At 41.9% G+C, this 25,325-nt stretch overlaps 1 protein-coding gene across 2 annotated transcripts in view; it reads left to right on the top strand.

Moving 5' to 3' along the window:
• LOC127428678 (high affinity cAMP-specific and IBMX-insensitive 3',5'-cyclic phosphodiesterase 8B-like) overlaps window positions 1-25,191 on the top strand; it is a 70,957-nt gene extending 45,766 nt beyond the window's left edge. For both annotated transcript variants that reach the window (XM_051677191.1, XM_051677190.1), the window contains exons 8-22: window positions 386-526; window positions 699-787; window positions 949-1,003; window positions 8,387-8,438; window positions 10,585-10,662; window positions 12,816-12,892; window positions 13,507-13,671; window positions 16,431-16,488; window positions 17,655-17,784; window positions 18,037-18,235; window positions 18,654-18,871; window positions 19,748-19,886; window positions 19,987-20,154; window positions 20,653-20,782; window positions 21,679-25,191. In XM_051677191.1, the coding sequence (XP_051533151.1) occupies window positions 386-526; window positions 699-787; window positions 949-1,003; window positions 8,387-8,438; window positions 10,585-10,662; window positions 12,816-12,892; window positions 13,507-13,671; window positions 16,431-16,488; window positions 17,655-17,784; window positions 18,037-18,235; window positions 18,654-18,871; window positions 19,748-19,886; window positions 19,987-20,154; window positions 20,653-20,782; window positions 21,679-21,788 (1,809 nt within the window). In that variant the 3' untranslated portion in view covers window positions 21,789-25,191. The remainder of the gene's footprint in view (window positions 1-385; window positions 527-698; window positions 788-948; window positions 1,004-8,386; window positions 8,439-10,584; window positions 10,663-12,815; window positions 12,893-13,506; window positions 13,672-16,430; window positions 16,489-17,654; window positions 17,785-18,036; window positions 18,236-18,653; window positions 18,872-19,747; window positions 19,887-19,986; window positions 20,155-20,652; window positions 20,783-21,678) is intronic.
• The last annotated feature ends 134 nt before the right edge of the window (window positions 25,192-25,325 follow it).

Genomic DNA, 25,325 nt, shown 5'->3' with positions numbered 1-25,325 from the left:
AGAGTGCTTGGCAGAGGAAATAGGGAATTCCGTAAACTAAAGTGAACCACCATTGTTTAAATCTACGCAGAGCATCTCAGATCTATGCAGATGCACTATAGCAAATTTTACCATTAAGAATATCATGCAATGTTCTTCAAATGTTGCATTTATTATGAAAACCAAAAACAAATTAAAATATCGATACTTAATTAAATCTAAATTATATGAATGCTATATTACATACATATAATTGTCATCAATGTATTGGTTAGGAATTGTAACAAAATCCTATCTCAGTGCTAGAGTACAAAATAATAGTGTACATTATGTTGTTGTTTTTTTTACAGTAGTACTAATTGATCTACTGTCAGTTTAATCATTTTTTTTAAATGTGTGTGTTTAGTATGTAAATCCAGCATTTGAAAAGATGATGGGCTACCACAAAGGAGAGCTGATTGGTAAAGAGTTGACCGAACTGCCCAAGAGTGACAAAAACAGCGCCGACCTGCTGGACACCATCAACACCTGCATCAAGAAAGGAAAGGTCAGCCAGTCACAGAGCAATATACATTAATGAGTGTCAGAATTAACCAGTACTATAATGCTGCACTTTAATAAGCTGTGTACCACCTTTTATAAGTGTAATAATACTTTCCCAATGGGGTCTGAAAAATACTTTCTTTTTTTTTCAATGTGTGTGGGGTGGGGGGGTTTAGGAATGGCAGGGGGTCTGTTTCTCACGGAAGAAGTCTGGTGACAGTATTCAGCAATATGTGAGAATCACTCCTGTGATTGGCCAAGGAGGGTAAGTCACATGATCGTCAAAAAAGACAAATAAATTGTTGCGAAAGCAGTTTCTTCTTGTCTGTACTAGTACTAATATGAATACATTTTCAGGGATAGAAGGCTAAATCATTTAAATGCAAACCATGTGTTCTTAATACATTTTGTTTTTTCACCTTCCAGGAAAATCCGCCATTTTGTGTCCATCAAGAGGGCTTATAGTGACAACCATAGACAGGTATGTTACTAATTTGCTTTTAGGTAATGTTTTCATTATGATTCAGATGCAACTTTATAAAATTCCAGCTCTATTGCTTTCAAACAATCGGTATCCAATATATGTTGACTCAGCTAATGTAATGTTCCCCTATTAATAGAGCTCTCAAATTAGCGCCAAATTTGTGAGTGTGCAGGGCCCATGGGGGCAGCAACGGGCAGAAGTGTTAGCTATGCTGAACTATCCATCTTGACAGGTTATTGTCAGGGAGCCAACCAGGCGTCGGGGTTATTAATAACCTCCACAGGCTCAGGTCTAAACCCTGCTGATAGTTCTAGCATTAACTGTAGCTGATAGTTCTAGCATTAACTGCAGCTGCCGATCAGTATGCTCTGCGAGAACGAGACACACAGACGCATGTGTGAAATAGCTGTTGCTTTATTCATTGGACATTTCCAATGACACATACACTTAATTTATACTTAATTTAAATACAAATTAATTTAAAGGTGCACTCAGAATTTTTTTCCTCATTAAAAAAGTTTAACTCCTAAAGACACAAACTGTAATTTTGTAATGTATGTAGGAAATCATTAAATCACATTAAAATGAAGACTCCAGTCATATAAGTAACCTAATAAAAGCTGTTTTATTCTACATGGAGAGGGTCCACACATGGGGGCTGCCATGTTAGAATCACATGACCAGCCGAATACTACTCGCTTAATCTCAGTAACCATCCTGTTATTTGACACTTTCACTCATTGATTAAAGTAATCATGGCTGATTTTTCTACAATGGCATCTGAAACTGAAAACGTCTTGGTTACTGATGTAACCTCTGTTCCCTGATGGAGAGAACGAGACGTTGTGTCGATGTAGTGACTTTAGGGGTTCGATCTTGAGAGCCCCAATCACCTTTACTTAAAATAGAAAAGGCCAATGAAAATTGACGAATGGAATTTGCGTGCCACTCTCCGCACTGGACATAGGGGTATAAAAGGAGATGGCGGGCATCACTCATTCAGATTTATGCTGAGGAGCCGATAGAGAGTCCCGGCCATGTCAGTGGCAGGTTCAGCGCCGCGGCTTGAGGGACACAATGTCTCGTTCCCTCCATCAGGTAACAGAGGTTACATCAGTAACCAAGATGTTCCCTGTCTGTCACTCACTCGATGTTGTGTCGATGTAGTGACACTAGGGGTTCCTATAGGAAACGCAGCAGGCGCTGATCTGTGTCACGAGGCACGGAAGAGTGGACACGGGCAAGCTGCTGCATGCCTCGCAGCGAGCGCTCAACCATGTCGTGACCTTCCAGCGAGTTAGTTAAGGCATCTCCCTAGTCCCGTTAAGGGGGGAGAGGGCACTTACCCAAGTAGGCTACTGGCGGTACCTTTCTTAATTTGCTGTTAAGCAATATCCCGCCGAGCATTTTCTAGAATAGCGCTGGGAACTGCTCTTCCCTCTCCAGGAAGGAGAGCGCTATGGAGACCACATCCTGCCGGAGGGAGGTTAACATGTGGAGCATACCTCACATGGACTTACCAACGGGGAAGTACATATATGGAATGATACCACAGGAGGACCCTATCTACAGAGAGGGTACGCAGCACAGTGGCCGAGACAGAGAAAGCTCTGACGAGGGGAAACACAGATTTCACCTAAGGGGGAAACCGAACAGTGGAAACTCATCATACGGGATTACCTAAGGGGAATCACCATACATGGAGCACTGAGCCCAAGCACACGGGCTCACCTGAAAAGGGGAATAGCACTAGTACTGGGCCTGATGGCGTTACTCCTCTGCCGAGTTCATCACCGGACGGTGCTAAAGAATTAAAGAGGCGTCCGGAGTTCACCGGTAAGGGGAACTGTTGTGGACAAAAAGCGCACATTATCATCTTTGAAAAAGGGGAAAGGCGCAATGCAAGCAGTACACTCAACCAGCCGCCCGGTCTACCTGCTGTTACCGCGTAACACTCGGGTCGAAACCGGGTCTATGCGTAGGTTATAATACCTCGCAAAGGTATTGGGCGTAGCCCAAACCGCAGCACTGCATATGTCTGCTTGAGAGGCTCTCCTTGCCAGTGCCCAGGAGGACGCCACGCCTCTTGTGGAGTGTGCCCAGACTCTCAAGGGGCACGGCAAGTCCTGAGACTGGTACGCGAGAGAAATGGCATCCACAATCCAATGGGCCAACCTCTGCTTGGAGACAGCTTTCCCCTTCTGCTGTCCTCCAGAATAGACAAAGAGCTCCTCCAAGCATCTAAAGCTCTGCGTGCAGTCCAGATAGATGCGCAGGGCACGAACTGGACACAGCTATGACATGGCCAGGTCTTCCTCCTCTGAAGGGAGCGCTTGCAGGTTCACCACCTGGTCCCAAAAAGGAGTGGTGGGAACTTTGGGCATGTAACCGGGCCGGGGTCTCAAGATCACGTGAAAGTGTGCCGGCCCGAACTCCAGGCATTCGCTGGTAACAGAGAGTGCCTGCAGGTCCCCCACCCTCTTGATGGAAGTGAGCACCACCAGGAGGGCCGACATCAGAGACAGAGTGCTGAGCTCGGCCTGCTCAAGGGGCTCAAACGGGGCTCTCTGTAGGGCAGGTAGGATCACAGAGAGATCCCAAGAGGGGATCAGGCGCAGTCTAGGAGGATTCAATCTCCTCGTGCCTTTGAGGAACCTGTTGATCAGGTCACGCTGTCATGAGGGATTGCTGTCCAGTGTATCGTGGTGAGCTGCTATGGCAGCCACATACACTTTCAGGGTAGAGGGAAACAGCCTTTTCTCCAGCCCTTCCTGAAGAAAAGACAGCACAGACCCAGCGGCGTTTCTCTGTGTGTCTTCCCCTGCTAGGTTTCTGCGTCCCATCCAGGGGCCAGAAATGGAGATTCCAGAGGTCTGGCCGCGGGTGATGGAACATGCCTTGCCCCTGAGTGAGAAGGTCCTGCCTCAGGGGAATGCGCCAGGGAGGTGCTACTCTCAGCAGCATCAGATCTGAGAACCAAGTCCGGTTGGGCCAGTACGGCGCAACGAACTGGAATTGCTGCTCGTCCTCCTTGACTTTGCACAGAGTCTGTGCAATGAGGCTCACAGGAGGAAATGCATACTTGCGTAGCCCCCGAGGCCAGCTGTGCGCTAAGGCATCCATGCCGAGTTGGGCCTCGGACAGGGAGTACCACAGGGGGCAGTGAGAGGAGTCTTGGGAGGTGAACAGGTCTACTTGTGCCTCCCCGAATCTCTCCCAAATCAGCTGGACTACGTGGGGGTGAAGTCTCCACTCCCTGCGGAGTGTTACCTGCCATTAGAGCACGTCCGCTGCATGGTTGAGGGTGCCTGGAAGGTGAGTGGCTCACAGAGACTTCAAGGTCTGCTGACTCCAAAGGAGGAGGCAGCGGGCGAGTTGCGACATGCGATGCGAGCGTATGCCGACTTGGCGGTATATGTACACTACGGTTGCTGTGTTGTCGGTTCGGACCAACACATGCTTGCCCTGAATCAACGGCCGGAGCCTCCTCAGGGCCAGCAATACTGCCAGCAACTCTAAGCAGTTGATGTGCCAATGGAGGCGGGGCCCCGTCCAGAGCCCCAACACTGCCTGCCCGTTGAACACTACGCCTGAGTTCGAGGTGCCTTGAGACCTGCTCTAGGGGAACACCTGCCCGTAGAAATGCCAGGTCCGACCAAGGGCTGAAAGTCTGATGGCACTGTGGTGTGATGGTCACACACCGGGTGCCGTGGCACCATGCCCACCTTGGGACTCGAGTCTGTAGCCAGTGCTAAAGCAGTCTCAAATGCATCAACCCGAGGGGGAGAACCACCACCGAGGATGCCATATACCCCAGGAGCCTCTGAAATTGTTTCACTGGCAACGCTATCTTCTGCCTGAAGGTCTTCAGGCAGGTCAGCACTGACTGGGCATGTTCGGTTGTAAGACGTGCCCTGAGAGCGACCAAGTCCAACTCCATTCCGAGAAAAGAGAAGCTCTGCACAGGGGAGAGCTTACTCTTCTCCCAGTTGACCTGAAGCCCAAGTTGGTCGAGGTGCTGAAGCACAAGATCCCTGTGTGCACACAATAGATCTAGTGAGTGAGCTAGGATTAGCCAGTCATCAAGATAATTGAGAATGCATATGCCTTTCTCCCTTAGCGGGGTCAGGGCAGCGTCTGCGACCTTGGTAAAGACGCGAGGGGACAGGGACAGACCGAAGGGTAGGACCTTGTACTGGTATGCTTGTCCCTCGAAAGCAAACCGAAGAAAGGGTCTGTGTCGAGGAAGGATCGATACGTGAAAGTACACGTCCTTCAGGTCGATGGCCACAAACCAATCCTGATGTCGTACTGATGCTAGGATGTGCTTCTGCATTAACAACCTGAAAGGAAGCCTGTGTAAGTCCTTGTTCAGGGCACATAGGTGCAAGATTGGGCGTGACCCTCCCCTTCTCTTGGGCACGATAAAATAAGGGCTGTAGAAGCCCTTGCGCAACTTGGCTACGGGGACGGGCTCTATTGCTCCCTTCGCCAGAAGGGTGGCAACTTCCGCCTGAAGGACGGAGGCACCCTTGCCCTGCACCATAGTGGAGAGGATGCCACTGAACCGGGGTGGGCATCTGGCGAACTGGATCGTGTAGCCGAGGCGAAGCGTCCTAATGAGCCACCGTGAGGGGCTGGAGAGCTCTAACCAGGCCTCCAGTCTCCGTGACAGCAGCACCAGGGGGAAGACTGTGGTTCACGGCAAGGCAGAGCAGGCGCCCCACCTGGAAGACAGCCCAGGGGGGATGTGCTACTCCGCAAGCCCACAATGGTGGCCAGTGTCTGGGGTGGGCGAGCGACCCCAGAGACCAGCACACTTACCTGTTTACCGGCTGTCTCTCGATGGAGAACGAGGGAATGGGATTGACCGGAAAGACTTCCAGCGCCTGGCCATTGTGATTGCGCTGGCCCAGGGAATGAGGAAACTGCTCATTTATTGACCATGTGGGTGCCGAGGCCCAGAGGGCACTCGGCAATGTCATACTCACCACACGCTGGCCCAGGGGCAATGGCGGGGCTGGAGAGATGTCCCGGGCCAGAACGGTCAAGAGCGGTCACCTCATCCCTGGGCGGGCCATGTCAGGACCGCCTCGAAGCCCGTCTGGGGTTCTTGGGGGCCGGCTGACAGGCAGGTGGAGCCGACTTCCCGTGGGAGAATCTTTTTCTCTGATGCCGGCGTGCGGGCTCCGATGGTACAGGAGACAGGGCCGACACCGCAGGGGAATGGCTCTGGCAAGAAGCAGACGGGTTGCGGGACCTCGGTGCCCTGAAGTTGGCTGGGTCGCGCCGCAGCAGGATGTGTTTAATTGCCTCGGTCTGCTTTCTCACCGTCGAGAACTGATGGCCAAAATCCTCAACGTGTCGCCAAAAAGCCCTCCTTGGGAGGTGGGCGCATCAAAAAAGTGGACTTTCTCGGCGTCATGCATCTCCGCAAGGTTGAGCCACAGGTGCCGCTCTTGGACCACAAGCGTGGTCATCGTCTGCCCCAGGGCGTGCACTCTGACCTTTGTTGCATGTAAGGCGAGGTCGGTCACAATGTGCAGTTCCTGCATCAGCCCTGGGTCAGTCCTACCCTTGTGCAGGTCTTTTAGCACCTTGGCCTTGTAGACCTGCAGGATGGCCATGGCATACAGGGCGGAAGCGGCCTTGTAAGCCTTCGTCATTAAAGAGGAAGAGAAATTACAGGCCTTGTAAGGGAGCCTTTGTCGGTCGCACCAGGTGGCTGTGCCCTGCGGGCATAAATGCACAGCTACGGTGCGCTCTACCTGGGGAAGCTCGAGATATCCCTTAGCCTCTCAGCCATCGAGGGTAGTCATAGTGGACAAGCCCGCAAAACATGTACAGGCAGTAAAAGGTGCCTTCCACGACTTTGTTAGCTCCTCATGCACTTCCAGGAAGAAAGGCACCGGGGCGGGTGCGGCCGTGAGTCACGCTCTGAGCCCAGAAACCAATCATCCAGCCACGAACGCTCAGGGCAGGGTGGAGGGTTCCACTTCAGCCCGATGTTCGCAGCCGCCCGGGCAAGCACGGCTGCCATCTCAGCCTCCACCTCATCCTGTGCTCTACCACCTGTGGGCGGGAGCTCAGAAGATTCGTCCGCTTCCGATAGCAGAAGCCCACCCTCCGATGCCGTGACCGAAAGCTCATCCTCGTCGTGAGCCACGAACGACCCATTAAACCCACCCTGAGGCACACCGCCTGCATTGCATGACAGCTCGTCCGGACAGAACAAGCATGCTGGGGGATGGGAGGTCCGCAGAGGTTGAGCCGATGGAAACGCTCCCATGTCCACATTCAGATCGCCTGCGGTGCTTGCCAACCCGGCCGGCTGAGTGTCAGCCCAGGACGGACCGGGTTGGGGAGCAGCTGCGGTGACTCCTTGCTTCATGAAGAAGGAAGTGAGCCGCGACCGCAACGTTCTCATGGGCATGTTCTCGCAATGAGAGCATAACCCTTCCACGAAAGCCGCCTTGGCGTGCTGCCGCCCCAGACACTCAAGGCAGATTTCATGGGTATCCGAAGGGGAGAGATAACAGCCACATCCAGTGGCGCAAACACGGAAGGACATCTTTAAAAAGATGGCAAGTGTTTGCGCGAGCTCTTTTAGAAGGAAATATACTCTTTCTAATATACTCTTTTAGCACCTGCAGACTCAGGCTGCCGAAGCGCCCAGGGGAAACAGCACTCAACAGTGTGAGGGTGACCGCTGATATGCGCCGGAAGAAACCATCAGCGTAGCAAAGAGTGAGAGGACGAACACACATGCATTCGGCTCCGAAGAAAAAATCTGAATGAGTGATGCACGCCATCTCCTTTTATACCCGTATGTCCGGGGCGGAGAGTGGCTTGCAAATTCCACTCGCCAATTTTCATTGGCCTTTTCTATTTTAAGCAAATGTGATTGGGACTCTCAAGATCGAACCCCTAGTGTCAGACAGGGAACTATTGATATTAAATGATGCTGCATCCAAGCCGCTAGGTGTCAGTGTAAGTCTAAGATGACAAAAGACAAAATTTACTGAGTGCACCTTTAATTTAAATTTACTGAAATATTTGCGATTTATTGGTTGCTTGCAACCCGAGTTCAAATACAGCTTGGGTCATTTCCTGCACCATGAAGTAAAATTGGTCCATATAATATGCTATATTCCATGTCTTCTGAAGCCATAAAACGGCATTGTGCGAGGAGCAGACCAAAATGTAAGTGGTTATTCACTTAAAAACTTTGCCGCTTACAAAATGTTTTAATTTTGAGCGTACTACACTTTGAGGATCAATACTCTGTTCCATTTGGTTAGTCTGGTCCACATTGCTGCTTATTCTGTCCCAAAGGACCACCCACATCTGAAAGAGCTGATCTGAGATCTGTGTTTACAGGTTCACAAACTCAGCCGAGAAGAGAAGCTCTGTGGTGAACTCTTACAATCAGGTACCAGACCCTTTTGTCCTAGTGATTTTTTATTTGTTTACTGTGTTTGCATTAGAAATACCTTATGCACTATTGTTTTACTAGCACAGTGTAAATCCAAAATGATTGACAGGGTTCCCACACTCATGGAAACCTTGAAAAATCAGGGAATTTTAAACTTGTGATTTTCAGGCCTCGAAAAGACACGGAAATATGTTTAGTTATCCTCAGCTCTGACATATTTCATTGGTTACAGATTGCTCTTTGTGAGTGCAAACTCTATTACAGTAAATTAGACCTTATGTAGTAATCACTAAAAGCTGGAAATCAATTAAACTCATTGAAAAGTAATTAAAAGTCATTGGTCAAAAGATATAGGAACCCTGGATTCAATATTATAGATTTTATTTGTTTTACTTTGAAGCAAACAAAAGGTTGATTCACTTAGAATGAAAATGCACAGATCAGTGTTGCATTGAGAAATAGAGAGAAAGGAAGAGAGAGCGAGAGATGTGAATGTATACAGATGGCTACAGTGCACCCTGGGACATTTGATTGTCAGACTGTTAAAATTAGCCATAACGATTTGCTTGCCAATGTATTTGCTTGCATGTATGTGTGTCACAAGACAATGAGTAACCGCAGTCAACATTTCACATCATTAATGGTGTTTGCTAAGGCAAACATATCTTTTATTGTTTCTTATATTTGTACAAACCCTAAGTATTAAAATGTCATGTGAATCAAGTAATCTTGTTAGCTAACCACATAGCAATGCACTAAGACCTCCCAAAACACCCTTGTAGCTGCATAGCAACAGACTAGCAACCTACCAGAACACCCTGGCAACCATCCAGAACACCTAAGCAACTGCATAGCAATGCGCTGGCAACCATCCAGATCACCCTAGTAACCACATAGCAATGTGCTAAAAACCACTCAGAACACCATACCAACTGCATAACAACACCCTGGCAGCCAAACAGAACACCCTAGCAACTGCATAACAACACCCTGTTAACCAACCAAAACATCTTTGCAACTGCTTAGCAACACCCTGGCAACCAACCAGAACACCCTAGCAACCACATAGCAATGTGCTAAAAACCACTCAGAACACCAGAGCAACTTCATTACAACACCCTGGTAACCACCCAGAACACTCTAGCAACTGCATTGCAATGCATTAAACAACTCTTAGGACACCTAAGCAACTGCATAGCAATACCCTGGCAACCATACAGATCACGCTAGCAACCACACAACAATGTGCTAAAAACCACTCAAAACACCATACCAACTACAGAGCAATGCCACTGCAACCACACAAAACACACATGCAACTGCATAGCAATGCATTAAACACCTCTAGAAACACCTAACCAACAGCATAGCAACACCTTGGCAACCATCCAGAACACCCTAGCAACGACATAGCAATGTGCTAAAAACACTCAGAACACAATAGCAACTGTATAGCAACACCCTGGCAACCATCCAGAACACCTTATCAACCACATGTCAGTGTGCTAATAACCACTCAGAACACCACAGCAACTGTATAGCAACCCCCTGGCAACAACCCAGAAAACCCTAGCATAGCAATGCACTAAAAACCTCCAAGAACATATTAGCAACTGCATAGCAACTCCTTGGCAACCACCTGGAACACCCTAGCAACCACATAGCAATGCCTTTGCAACCAGCCAGAACTCCCTAGCAACCACATAGCAATGTGCTAAACCAGCTGCATAGCAACACCCTGACAACCACCCACAACACCCTGGTACCATGCTGCCGAGTTTTGCACAGACAGGCACCACTCATGATTACTTGTAGTCTTTATTTTCCTTACAATTTTATGGAATATATAGGAGTATTTGGTTTTCTCGCACTGTGTGATCCCCATGATCGTCATCTTTATCCTTCTAAATGATCCATCTAAAAAAATTCTGAGCTTTTCTGACTGCTGTGCTTCTCATGATGTAAATTATAATGATAATGATGATGATGTAGGTGAAAATGAGTGATGCTAGTTAGCTGTAATCAGATAAGACATTTTTCATATAGGTATGTCTGTGAGTATATGATTCATATAGTTATGTCTGTGAGTGTATGTATGTGTGTGCACACTCATTGCCTTATCTCCTCTCTTGTTTTTACTCAGAATGTAATTCCATGCATCACAAAGACCGGAGGAAAGAATCTGTGGACGTCAGATCAATCAGCTCACACAGCAGTGATGGTGAGAGAGAGAGAGAGAGAGAGAATGTGTTTGATCAGAATACACCAACATGAATGAGGGACACAAATACTGATACAGGGGGATAAAATAAAAAAGGAAAACTAGAAATGCAAAATTAGAATAATGAAAGAATTAAAACAAAACAGTGTAATGATAAACGTGTTGAAATGCTGAATTTTAGTTCACCCAAAATTGAAGATTCTGTCATTATTTACTCAACCTCGTGTTGTTCAAAACAGTATGACTTCCTTTAGGTGAGCACAAAAGAACAACTGTTCAAGAATGGACTGTCAATTGTTGTCCATATACACTGGTGAGCCAAAACATTATGGCCATGTGCCCAATATGCTGTTGGTCCTCCGTGTGCCGCCAAAACAGCGCCGACCCGCTAAGGCATGGACTCTACAAGACCCCTGAAAGTGTCTTGTGATATCTGGCACCAAGACATTAGCAGCAGATCCTTCAAGTCCTGTACATTTCGAGCTGGAGCTGCCATGGATCGGACTTGTTTGTCCAGCACATCCCACAGATGCTCAGTCGGATTGAGATATGGGGAATTTGGAGGCCAAGGCAACACCTTTAACTCTTCATCATGTTCCTCAAACCATTCCCGAACAATGTGTGGCAGGGTGCATTATCCTGCTGAAAGAGGCCACTGCCATCAGGGAATACCATTGCCATGAAGGGGTGCACCTGGTCTGCAACGATGTTTAGGTAGGTGGCACGTGTCAAATTGACATCCACGAGAATGGCCGGACACAGGGTTTCCAAGCAGAACATTTCCCAGAACATCACACTCCCTCCACCGGCTTGTCATCTTCCCACAATGCATCCTGGTGCCATCACTTCCCCAGGTAAACGGTGTACATGTAGGTGGCCATCCACGTGATGTAAAAAGAAAACGGGACTCATCGGACAAGGTGATCTTCTTCCACTACTCCAAGGTCCAGTTCTAAAGCTCATGTGCCCATTGTAGGCACTTTCGATGGTGGACAGGGGTCATCATGGGAACTCTGACCGGTCTGCGGTTACGCAGCCCCATACACAGCAGGGTGCGATGCACTGTTTGTTGTGACACATTCCTCCCGTAACCATCATTAAAATTGTCTGTGGTTCAGACCAGACGGGATAGCCTTCGTTGCCCTCATGCATCGATGAGCCTTGGGCACCCAACACCCTGTTGCCGTTTGTGGTTTGTCCCTCCACTGACCTTTTTCAGTAGGTACTCGACACTGCTGACCGGGAGCACCCCACAAGTCTTGCTATTTCAGAGATGTTCTGACCCAGCCATCTGGCCATAACAATGTGGCCCTTGTCAATGTCGCTCAGGTCTTTACTCCTGCCCATTTCTCCTGCATTCAACACATTGACTATGAGAACTAATTGTTTGTTTACCATCTAATCTACCCAGACCTTGACATGTGGCCTTGTTAGGAGATGATCGACGTTTATGAATGTGCTCATCTGTGTAATGAATGTGAATGGGGCCTTGGACTGTCGAGCTCCAAAATGACCAAAAAAATGAGCATTAAATTATCAAAAAAGTTGTTTATATGACTATAAAGACCTTAGTTAGGGTAAACACAATAATACATTTTTTGACTGCACTTCTGTCCCTCACAGTCTCATTTCAAATGAAGTATGTCATCCACCCTGACTAAGGTCTATTACAAGTCTTTAGCTTTGTGTGAAGTAAAAACTTCCCCTCAAATCAAACATATTGGCGTTATTCGTTTTGCATCAGGTTTGTCAACGTCAACGATGATTGGTCATGTCAGGTCCCTTTGATGATAGCATTTTCCTGTTTGTGTGAGTTATCCCTTTAAAAAAACGTTTAGAGGTATTTATGAAAAGAGAAACAGAAGAGAGAGGACAGAATGAAATGAATGAATAAATAAGAAAGAGAAACGGTCTGTGTGTGTTCATGCATGCATGTTTGTGTGTGTATGAGTGTTTGTGTGTTATATGAGTCAGACTTTGTGTGTGTGTGTGTGATAGAGAGATCTCTGACTGAGTGGGGCTCTCTGTGATGTGGCGAGCGTTGATGACATCAGCACTCCCACTGCCTCAATGCACTCTGACGCACACAGAGCTATTTAAAGAGATCTCTATATATCTCATATGCTGTCTTTCTCTCTCTCTTTCTCTCTCAGCTCCCAGTCTACAGAATCGCAGATATTCCTCTATGGCCCGTATTCACTCCATGACTATTGAAGCTCCAATCACAAAGGTACACCTGCCTTATTACACACACCTAAATACAGATGCAAAAACATTTATATCCAACTACTGTACATAATCAAAGAAACGTATAACTGCTTGTAACATCTGCATGCTTGTACACACTGACCATCAATAACAATATATAAAATCCAATATAATTATTTAATATCCGGCTATAAAAATTTTACATATTAATTTCTTACCACAATTCATGACCTAATTTCAGTTTTAAAATGTTATTGATGCACCAAATCCCCTATATACATCTAGATGTAAATTGTCCCTACAGTTACAGTACATTTGCATCTTAAGCGTATTATAATTATGAATCACACCAAAATATTTAAACAAATTTTAATATACATCATCTACTCTAAAACACAGCATATGACTGCATTACATAAACACAGCTTTTAATGGCTTTGTCTGCCTAAATGTAGGCCTGTGGTTGTATTTACGATCGCTTATGTGTGACTGAGGATTTGTTTAAGGCAATAGATGAAAAACAGACCTCAACGGAAATTCTTTACACTTTAGAGATATTTATGTATCTAAACCGCTGATTAGTGTTCACTCTCAACCTCCCTTTGTCTTTTTCTGCCTGTATTTTAATCTCTGTAGGTGATAAATATCATAAACGCAGCACAGGAGAGCAGTCCCGTGACAGTGGCGGAAGCTCTAGACCGTGTTTTGGAGATCTTGCGGACCACAGAACTCTACTCACCCCAGCTGGCCTCAAAAGAGGACGACCCCCACACCAATGACCTGGTGGGGGGACTCATGAGTGTAAGTCAAGGGTCGGGGGTATCTTTCTCTTCGTCTGGTCAGGTGACCCTTTTATTTTCAAACACATAACTAATACATATATACTATATAAGAGACATTATGTCCTGTGCTATGTATAAGGTATATATAATGATTAGTATTACATTTATTTGTACATGGTTTTTACTGTAAATTATTAATTATATTTTTTTATTTTCTGAATAGTTTATTTTATATTAATAATAATATATTAATAATTATAATACTATTAGTTGTCAAATCCTTGACATTTTATTTTGTAATATATGTATTTTATTTTGTATTATTTTTAATTTTATATAAATGATTAATATATATATATATATATATATATATATATAATATTATTATTATTAATTAATTAATATAAAATAAAAACTTTAAATAATACAATAAATAAACAAATATTACACATGTATATTTTAAAATCTTTAACATTTTATATACACTTCACATTTGACTTTATATTTATATTTTTGTTTTATTTTATATTAATTATTAAAATATATTACTATTTATTTTAAAATCCTTAACATTTTATATTGTAATATATTTTATTTAATTTAATTTATTTTTTTAATTAATTATTAATAATAAATGTGTTATATATATATATATATATATATATATATATATATATATATATATATATATATATATATATATTACCGGTCAAAAGTTTTGAAACACTCATTCTTTATTATAATTTTTTTTCTTCACATTTTAGAATAATAGTAAAGTCATCAAAACAATGGAATAACATAAATGGAACTATGGGAATTATGTTGTGAATAAACAAAATCCAAAATAAATCAAAACTGTGTTAATTGGAAACTTGCTGTAGGTGAGAGTGAGAGTGTGAATGTGTGTTTGCCCTGCGATGGACTGGCCACCTGTCCAGGGTGTTTCCCTGCCTTCGGCCCGAGACAGCTGGGATAGGCTCCAGCACTACCTGCGAGTGCAACCCTATATAGGACAAGCAGCTTTAGAAGAGGGATGGATGGATTTTAAAACCTTTTTATATTGTAACATTTCATATTTTTATTTTATTATTCGATTTTATTTTAAATTATTTATAATTTTAGTTTTATTTTATTTTAGATAATCATTAAAATATATTACTATTAATTTTTAAGTTCTTAACATTATATATTGTAACATTTAATATGTTTTATTTTGTTATTATTAAAAAAAAATATATTTTATATTGATTTTTGATTAATTATATTTTATTTTACCGATCCCTGTTTTTGAAATTCTTAACGTTTTATGTTGTAAAATTATTATTATTATTATTATTATTATTATTTTTCTTTAATTATATTTTACTATCAATTATTTTTGTGTTTTATATTAGTTATTAGTAATATATTAATATTAGTAAAGTCTAAAAAAAATAAAATAAAAAGAATCCATTATATGTCCCCTTTAAGTGTTTGTAACTAAATGATTCAAAGACTGTGTGATACACAGTCTTTAAATACACTTTAAACAAATAGCAAATTGTCATATGCAGCACAGATCAACATGAGAAAGGAAGGAAATGCAAAGGACTGATTTCCTGTACACAAATAAAACCAAGAGAGAACATTTTCCAACCGAGAATCGTCATTTCGGGTGAAATTCAGACATGGTCTGCCAGGAACCGTGTCCTATATCCAGTATATGACTGCATGTGAATAGCAGTCAGTAGATGTGAATGCTCATGTTTTTTGTGGAACAGATGCATTGAGCTCCATGCTGTCTGGCACAGACTGGTTCACAGTTAGCCAGCAGAATGTGACGACAGTACTGTGTTTGTTTACACACCAGTCTCTGTGTCTGTCATCCCCACATCTGTTACTTCAAACGTGTTCCTGTATTGAACAGTGTTTAAAAATTTTAGCGTTAGGGGTTTTTAAAATAACTAACCCTAAGTATAAGCAATAGTATGATTCAGACCGTTGTCTTTCATAATGTCATTTTTCTCTGTTATACTCTGTTACATGGAGGCCAAACGGATGTGATGTGCAGATATCAAGAGTTTAAATGACATTTTCAGTGCTCGGTCTTTTTGAAGGAGGGTCAAAGGTCAATCTCACAGTACAATAGCAGAGTTGATACACACACGCTGTGGTCATTACATTGGGTGTGTGTGTGTGTGTGTGCGTGTGTGTGGTGGGTTTGGGTGGTTTACGAGAACATTTTTTTTTAGGTTACAAACTGGTAATTACAAGGGTATTATGCTATAAATGTGGTTTATGAAGACATTTCTAGTGTCCCCATAATTCAGATCGCTTAAACATTCTAAACAATGTTTTATTGAAAATGTAAAAATGCACAAAGTTTTTTTGTGAGGGTTAGGTTTAGGGTTAGGGGATAGAATCTATAGTTCGTACAGTATAAAAATCATTATGTCTATGGAGAGTCCTCATAAGGATAGCCACACCAACATGTGTGTGTGTGTGTGTGTGTGTGTGTGTGTTTTTTTAATATTTATGCATGTAAAGTTCTATTATCTTACACCTGTAGCATATCATACAGTTTGTTTTGAATTCTGGAGTCTTTCTGTATTTGGATCTGGTTTTTGTGTGCTAACTGATAACTTATGATGATAGCACATGTACACATGCAGGCGTGAGTTATGGGTAGTGCGGTAGTGCTGTGTTAAATGTGTTGTTATGATTAAGTTGGCTGGAAACAAAATTTTGACTTTATTACTCTTTCTTTGATATATTAATGTATATCCTTTTTCATTTCAGGATGGACTCAGAAGGTTGTCAGGGAATGAGTATGTCTTCTCCAAAAGTGCATTAAACAGTAAGTTCTAACCCTCAAAATGACTTAAATATAAATATAATGAAGTCTTATAATCCATTCATTGCTGAAATGATCTGTCATGTCTTCTTGAAAAGAAACAGAAAGGTTCGATATTGAAAACCAGCCAACTTGAATTCAGAGTTGATCCTGTTTACTTTCTTAATGTTATTAAAGGGATAGTTCACCCAAAAATGAAAATTCTCATCATTTACTCACACTCATGCCATCCCAGATGTGTATGACTTTTTTTCCTTCTGCTGAACATAAATATTTTTAGAAGTGTATTTCAAGTGAATGGTGACCGGACCATCCAAGCTCCAAAAATCACATAAAGGCAGCATAAAAGTAATCCATAAGACTCCAGTGTTTAAATCTGTATCTTCATAAGCGATATAATAGGTGTGGGTGAGAAACATCAATATTTAAGTCCTTTTTACTATAAATCTCCACTTTCACATTCTGAAAGAGAAAGTGAAAGTGGAGATTTGTAGTAAAAAACAAAAAGGATTGAAATATTGATCTTTTTCTTACCCAAAGCTATCGTATCGCTTCAGAAGAGAGATTTAACCACTGGAGTCATGTGGATTACTTTTATGCTGCCTTTATGTGGTTTTTGGAGCTTCAGAGTTCTGGCCACCATTCACTTGCATTGAAGGATCTTTGTTTGTGTTCAGCAGAAGAAAGAAAGTCATACACATATTATCTGGGAAGGCATGAAATTGAGTAAATAAGAAAATTATTATATTAAATTAAATTAAATTATATTAATCAATAATATCATAGCCCGCTTTTCACTATCCAATCAAATTCCAAGGGATCAAATCAAGTCCTGTCCTACATGGAAGTTATTTGCCTGGTGAAAACCATTTCATGTTGTCCTTATATGTATTATACAACTTTGTTAGTTGCATAAGAGCCTCTCTATATAAGAATATCTGCTACATATCTTAAATATAAATGTTTGCTAAATGATTCCAGATCGCCTTAAAAGCCTGCTGTGTGGAATTTGAACTTGAAAAGGAATATGTCTCAGTATTCAGTGTTTGTTCAGCTATTGCAAACCTTTCATACATTTTTTACAAAGCTGTTAAAAGCATTTGAAATATGTTGTTATGCTAGTCTGTAATATTCCATTTTGACCTTGAACCTTTGACCCTCAACTTTAGATATGAGTCAAAGTCAGCTGGCAGCGCCTGTCCCGTTAAACGACGTCCCGCCCTCCATCGCAGAGCTGCTGAACAAGGAAGAGCGCTGGGAATTCAACATCCTGGAGCTGGAAGCAGCTACACACAAGAGGTACTAGAGAGAAAGAGATAACTTAATAATTACGTTACCAGCCAACTAGCAAATAACTTTGTTTTATTTACTTACCAAAGACAATTTTTGCTTGAATTTGGTGATTGGTGAGTGTTAATTTTGTACCCTGGGTGGAAGGGCATTATATAAGAACATTTTGCCTGATTACATATCTACAATATTGAGGCACTTTTACAGACACCAAATCCTTATAGTGTGTGTGTGTGTGTGTCTGTGTGTGTGTGGGTGTAGGCCGCTCTCATATCTGGGTCTGAAGATCTTCACTGCTTTCGGTGTGTGTGAGTTTCTGAACTGCACAGAAGCCACATTGCGCTCTTGGCTGCAAGTGATCGAAGCAAATTATCATGCCTCCAACTCCTACCACAATTCAACACATGCCGCCGATGTTCTGCATGCCACTGCATACTTCCTGCGCAAGGACAGAGTCAAGGTACTTCTGTCGATGAATCAGAATACAGAAATAGAAAGGTCTCATTTACACTTTCAGCCAAAACAGATACAATTTTAAAAACCAGTCCCTCTTGAGCAAGTTTGATTGATGGTTTGGTGGTAACACAGACTCATTAAATTATTTAAATAGCTTTTTTTCATAGTTTTTGAGTATTATGTTGCTCCATACAGTTTACAACTGAGAAGAGTACAGAGCTAAAATGAATTTGACCTGGGCCAAAATAAATTGAGGTGTAAACTGGATTGAATCTGAATTGATTCAAAATCATTAGAATCTCTTATAAACTAAATTCCATTTGAACCTAATCGAATTATATTGTGCTGACCTAAACTATATAGATTTGAATGTACATTTATTTAACTTATCTATATCAATGGTATTTATTTTATCTTTGCAGGGCAGTCTAGATCAGTTGGATGAAGTTGCAGCGTTATTAGCGGCGACGGTCCATGACGTTGATCACCCAGGTCGAACCAACTCATTCCTGTGCAATGCAGGAAGTGAACTGGCCATTCTGTACAACGACACGGCCGTCCTGGAAAGTCATCATGCCGCTCTCGCATTCCAGCTTACCGTACAAAACAACAAGTGTAACATCTTCAAAAACATGGAGAGGTATCAGCATCCACATACACGAAATCATATGTTTTTACATGCAAAAACTCATGTTTAAATAATTTAAATAATAATAATAATTCTGGAAAAGTTGTTCTGGAAAAATAGTTTTTTCTTGTTTTAGACATGAACCTACAGAGCTCCTTAGAGGACAGGGTGGGAATTTTTTTTCTGATATAGTTTTGCGTGCCCTCGCAATAAATTTACCATGGTTTTACTATAGTAGCCATGTTTTTTATTTTTGCTTAACAAAAAATCATTGCCAGTGGGGTAAGAAAAATAAACTTCATGCAAGATTTATTGTCTTATTATAGTCGGAATATCTTATGCCATTTTGCTTCTATTCAGAAATATTAAGAAAATTATTTTTGGGGGGCCTGGGTAGCTCAGCAAGTAAAGACGCTGATACCACTCCTGGAGTCGCAAGTTTGAATCCAGGGCGTGCTGAGTGACTCCAGTCAGATCTCCTAAGCAACCAATTGGCCTGGTTGCTAGGGTGGGTAGAGTCACATGGGATAACCTCCTCGTGGTCGCTATAATGTGGTTCGCTCTCGGTGGGGCACATGGTGAATTGTGTGTGGATGCCGCAGAGAATAGCGTGAAGCCTCCACACGCGCTACGTCTCCACAGTAACGCGCTCAACAAGCCATGCGATAAGATGCGCGGATTGACGTTCTCAGACATGGAGGCAACTGAGATTCGTTCTCCGCCACCCGGATTGAGGCGAGTCACTACGCCACCACAAGGACTTAGAGCGCATTGGGAATTGGGCGTTCCAAATGGGGGAGAAAAAGAATTCTCCTGTATTGAAACGGACTCACAATGATAAAATAATAAACGCACAAACTTACATACTTTCAATCTCTCCATACTTAGGAATCAGTTTCGAAGCCTACGGCAAGCCATAATAGACATGGTGTTGGCCACAGAAATGACGCGACACTTTGAGCATGTCAACAAGTTTGTAAACAGCATCAACAAACCCATGAGTGCTATTGAAGAGACAAGCTCCAATGTAAGATGCAGACATTAATGTATTTCCATACTTTATGTGTGTATGCAGTCAATCTAACCATTTAAACTCTGTAATCGTTGTTGATTTGCATGTGTAACAGAGTGAAGGCAGTGATTGTGAGGGTCAGGCCAGTATTCGCAACTCTCCTGAAAATCGGCTGTTAATTAAACGGATGCTGATTAAATGTGCTGATGTGGCCAATCCCTGCAGACCTCTAGAGCTCTGTATCGAATGGGCAGGACGCATTTCAGAAGAGTACTTCGCTCAGGTAAACACGGATCAGTCACGTATGCACCCACCCACCTCATACACTTTTATCTATGCTTACAATCTCTAAAAGACATAAAATATCATTTGGTAATTTGGCTTATTTTAAAGTGAAACAGAATATTCAGTGTTAAATTTAGGGTGGGGCTTGATTTTATTCATTGGAATTTGATTGGCTGAAACATGTTATGCCTTGATATTATTGGTGAATATTATTTTTCTCAGGCCAGACGGCCTTGGTTATGTCAGTAGAACAGAAAAGTTGTTTCAGAGGTAGCAGCAATATATTACATTTTGGTGAAAGATTATCAAAATATATGTTTTTTTTTTATTTAAGTGATGCACTAATAAATTGTGCTCATTAGGTCCACGGGCATTTACTAGGAAAGTAAATATGGTCAGTTTTGATTTCATGTTGTCTTTAAATACACAGCGTATTTGTCTTCCTCTCTTCCAACCATTATCTTACTGTGTCTTTGATCTCTCTGTCTTGTTCTAGACTGATGAGGAGAAAAGACAAGGTTTACCAGTTGTCATGCCTGTGTTCGATCGGAATACCTGCAGCATTCCCAAATCCCAGATCTCCTTTATTGACTATTTCATCACAGACATGTTTGACGCCTGGGATGGTATGTGTACAATCACTTAACCCCAGGTTGCTTAGGGGATTTAAGTTAGGGCTCAACAATAAGGATTTTGGTCAGTTGTTTATTATTTTATATAAATTTTTGTTGTGTTTAAAAAATTCACCAAACAATAAGAAGAAAATCATTATTCCTGTAAAAAAAGAGTAAGTTTGTGTGCATGTGTATGTATCTGTGTTTGAGAGAAATACTTTCCCAGGCCATCTTTTGAGTCATCTGGTTCTCCTAAATGAGATGAAATGGTCCATTAGTAGTAGAAGATGTTGGACCAGAGGGTTGGGAATGGGATGGTTGATGAGATGGTTGTGATAATATTATCCGGAGGTTGAGCAGAATGTGGTGAGCTTTGGAAACTTTAAGTCTGTATTTCCCACTGAGCTGAACCCCAGAGAATAAACCTGCTTACTGTCGACACACAACAGCTATGATGTCATGGAAACTTTAAAAATGGCGGAGAGGGGCATGGGGCATGTGTGTGTGTGTGTGTGTGTGTGTGTGTGTGTGTGTGTGTGTGTGTGTGTGCGTGAAAGAAAAAGAATGTGTGTCTGTGTTTGTGTGTGTGTCTGTGATTTCCGTAGTCTGGGGTCAGGATTCAGTGAAGCTCTATCTCTTGAGATCTCCACAGATTTAGTTCCCAAGGTCACGACGGGGTCAGTTTATCATAGAGGAGTTGTGTGTGTGTACCACACTCACAAGAGGATGTACCAGAAATTGGAGAGTGCATGCATATGTGTGAACACAAATTGTCATACAAACAAACACACACACATACACCCCTCTGTCTGTAGTTTATATAATATACAGTATGTGATAGGCAGATAGATAGATAGAGTACACATTTCATTATTCATTCCCTTAAGTTGATTCTCTCTCTCTCTCAGCCTTTGCCAGTTTGTCAGGCTTGATGGAGCACTTGGCGGAAAACTACAAATACTGGAAGAACTTGGATGAGTTGAAGTGTAAAAGCCTGCGACCTCCGCCTCCTCCGTGACCCTGATGAACCCTACCCTCCTGGGGTCAAAGGTCAGAAGTCATGCCATGAATGTAGCATCTCTACCTGACCTCAATAGATTCCGTTTACTGAACGCAGATCAGCAGCCCGTTTTCCCGACGACGCTCCACCCCTAGCGACAATCGCCCCGGTTACAAGGGTAAAACACAAATGAACGACAAACAAATGCACTTTAACCAATCCTCCTCCAGCATCTTTTCACTCTCTTTTCTCTTTTTAAATCCTTCTGTGTCTTTTTGGCTGTTTTTAAACATTTCTGGACAACGATTTTTGTAATTGCATACTTGTCTGGAAGAAGATCACGATTTTAGTCCAGTAGAGGACAGTATATATAATCTATATTCTCAAATATGGGGTATACAGTGGGACTGAAGACATTTATGCTCATAGAGGTCTGAAACTGAAGACAAACCCATGAAGACACATATATACATTATAAACAGACATGAACTCCTCGATCACAGATCTGAATGCCAAAAGGGCTTTATTTAGAGTCTGAAGAAGTTGTAAGGAGAACAGTACCACAGAGGCTACAGGTGTTTTCCACGATGCCTAAGTGCAGGAAGGCTAAACCCAAGTGAATTACCCTGTATTGGGATGTACAAAGGACCTAGTACTGAACCTTGAGGCACACCACAATTTTCCTTCAGTACCAGCCCACCTGCTTCTTTCTGGTTTGATAAAACTGGACAAGAATGGAATAAGTTGACTGAATTTTGTCAACAGAAACAAATGTCAAGTTGCCAAAATGGCAGAACTGAAGACATTCTAGCACTGAGCATGATTCAGTGTTTAAGAATGTAAAACTGTGACGGATCAGCTCACCGAGAGCCATCATTATTCCAGCACTTTCTGTATCAGAACAATTCAAGCCTTTCTCAGACTCCAAGGACTGGTGTGTATTAATCAATAATTTTGATATAAATAGCCAATAATAACAAAGAATATATTTCGCAAAACACTGTATATCCAGACACATACTGTACCAAAATGAAGCTTGATGATGATGATGTGTGTGTGTGTGTGTGTGTGTGTGTGTGTGTGTGTGTGTGTACTCAAATGTTATGATTGTGATGAATGTATCGACAGATGAGAACATTTCACTCACAACATTACAGTTAACATTCCTACTGTACTTCACCGTCCGTATGGACACAACATTCCCTAATCTTCAGTGTTATACTGTGTGTAAACCTTCATTTCAGAACCTAAACTACAGCACAGCCTCATAACAAGACCACCCATACGCTGACATTTGCTCATGTCGATGGGTGGCTCGCACATGTTTTAAGTGTTAAACCATTTTTAAGTATTTACCAAGGAGCTTGGATGTATACTGTGCCGGAATCTCTGGTCTACTTTTACCTAGGCAAACAGCCATAGTTTGTCTGTACTGTCTTGATTCGAATGAATCCATCGTGAAAGGTGCGTTTATAATCAAGTTTTTAACAAATGTTTAGCTGAAGCTATTTCAACTTTGTGACAGGGACTGAAAAAGAGGGATTTTCTCTATTTGAACAGAACGTGGCTTTGTTTATGTTTGTTCAAAAACACCAAATTTTTGACCAAATAAGAAAAAAAAAAATGTAACACGTAATATTTCATGTTCTAAGTGAAATGGGCAGATGGATGCATACTGGAGCTAAACAGTGTTGGCTCACAGACAGGCTTAGTTGGAATTTATTAAATGTTTATTTTTGGTAGAAGTTTGGCCCTCTAGTCTTTATGTGTTGCGTGGACTTGTCGTAAAGAGCACTTGAGCAGGATCATGAGAACGTCACCTTTACATCACAATGACTGTTCTAGAACACACAAGCACAACATCACAACAACAGAGAGTTCTAGAATGTTCTGAAACAACTAAAGAGTTCTAAAGAGTTCTGGGACTGCATCACAAAGTTAGGTTATTGTACGATGGTCTTGTAGATTGCAGCATTTTTTTGCTTTTATAATGATATTGTAAAATGCTCTGGACAGCAGAGTTTTGATGGTGCATTTGGAGCAGCGTGCAGGGTTTTGATTTTTCTTCTTTCCTGTCCTCTCATCCTTCCTGATTTTATCTGTTTCCCTCCTTTTTTCTTTTTTGTTTAATGTGATCATTATAGTTGAGGTGTGGTTTCAGTAACACTTTCTATGAAGCTTGTATAAAAAACGGATTAAAAAAAATAATTCTTGATGCATTATAAAGTAGGGATGGTTATCAGTAATGACGAAAATAATTATCGGCTATCTGTGTTTTATGAAACTTCTATATCAAGGTCTTCCTATTATACATTTATTTATAATGGCTTGTCTTTGTATCCCACTACGACTTTACAAAGTGCATTTCAACAGTGGTTTAACCTCGTGCAACCTCGCGAACACATGCGTGGATGTTGTATTTTGGCTTCGCTATACACAACGCATAATTTAATTTAATTTAAACTGACTGATCTCAGTTCAGGAGACTCTGTGCTGTCAGTAAAGGGTGAAACTTTCGACGTACAGACTTATGTGACAAAACAACATGGCGCTGATCACAGCGGAGTTTGTCTTTTGGAGAAACGCCAACAAAACTACATCTAGTAAGAACCCTAATTACGTTTTTACATTGAAAGATGTTTGAGTCAAAAGATTAGTCTCTAGTTTCATATGATATGCCATTTTTAAAATTTGAGTGATTTATCACGAAACGCTAAGCTTCTAAACAAAATGTGCCATAATGTGTACAACAGCACAAGATTTTCATCAGAAATCCTATATTTACTCTGCATTTTCACATTGATGGAAAACATTTCCTTTCAGAGGATTTATATGGAGTTAGGATGAAAATAAGGTGCATTTTGAACTGTACTGAGACCAGTGCAGGCAGACAGCACACTGGAGGTTTAGTCATTTACTAAATAGGGAGCAAGGGAGCATCCTACATCTTTCCTATGAAGCCAAATGCATTCAATTCAAACTTTCTATCAAAAGTTTAGTTTCAGGCTGAAGATGATGTTTGAACCACTCAACATGGTTGGCAGACATGGCACAATGGTAATCACTACTTAGATTCAGAATGAATTATGCTAATTTCTGATTGGTAAAATGCTTCAGCATTGGCTATCACCTGTTTGTTTGACGTGCAAAGAGAGAACACTGAGATTTTGTTGCCAAAGTAGGAAAAAAAAAATTGAAATATAAATGTCAAATCAAGTCGAATAATTTTTATTTGTATAGTTTTTATTTGTGCTTTTCCCAGAACACATTGTTCCAAAGCAGCTTTACAGAAATCAGCTGTAATGTCAGTAACGTCTCAAAAATATGAATAACTAACATTCCTGGAAACATTTGTGCATTTGATTAAAAAAGACTTTCTATAGCTTGGTATTATTTAAAATTGCACAACTTAGTCCCACTGTCGACATATGTGTACATACATTTTTAGGAAAACTGTTTGCTTAGATTTGTTTTGTTTTTTTTTTTTTTGTTTATTTTGTTTTTTTGCATGTTTTTTAGGTGCTATTAGTTACAAATCAAAAAAGGAAATGTAAA

The sequence above is a fragment of the Myxocyprinus asiaticus genome, chromosome 38 (genome assembly GCF_019703515.2).
Source record: "Myxocyprinus asiaticus isolate MX2 ecotype Aquarium Trade chromosome 38, UBuf_Myxa_2, whole genome shotgun sequence".
NCBI lineage: Eukaryota > Metazoa > Chordata > Actinopteri > Cypriniformes > Catostomidae > Myxocyprinus > Myxocyprinus asiaticus.
This window is presented reverse-complemented; position numbering and strand designations above follow the sequence as displayed.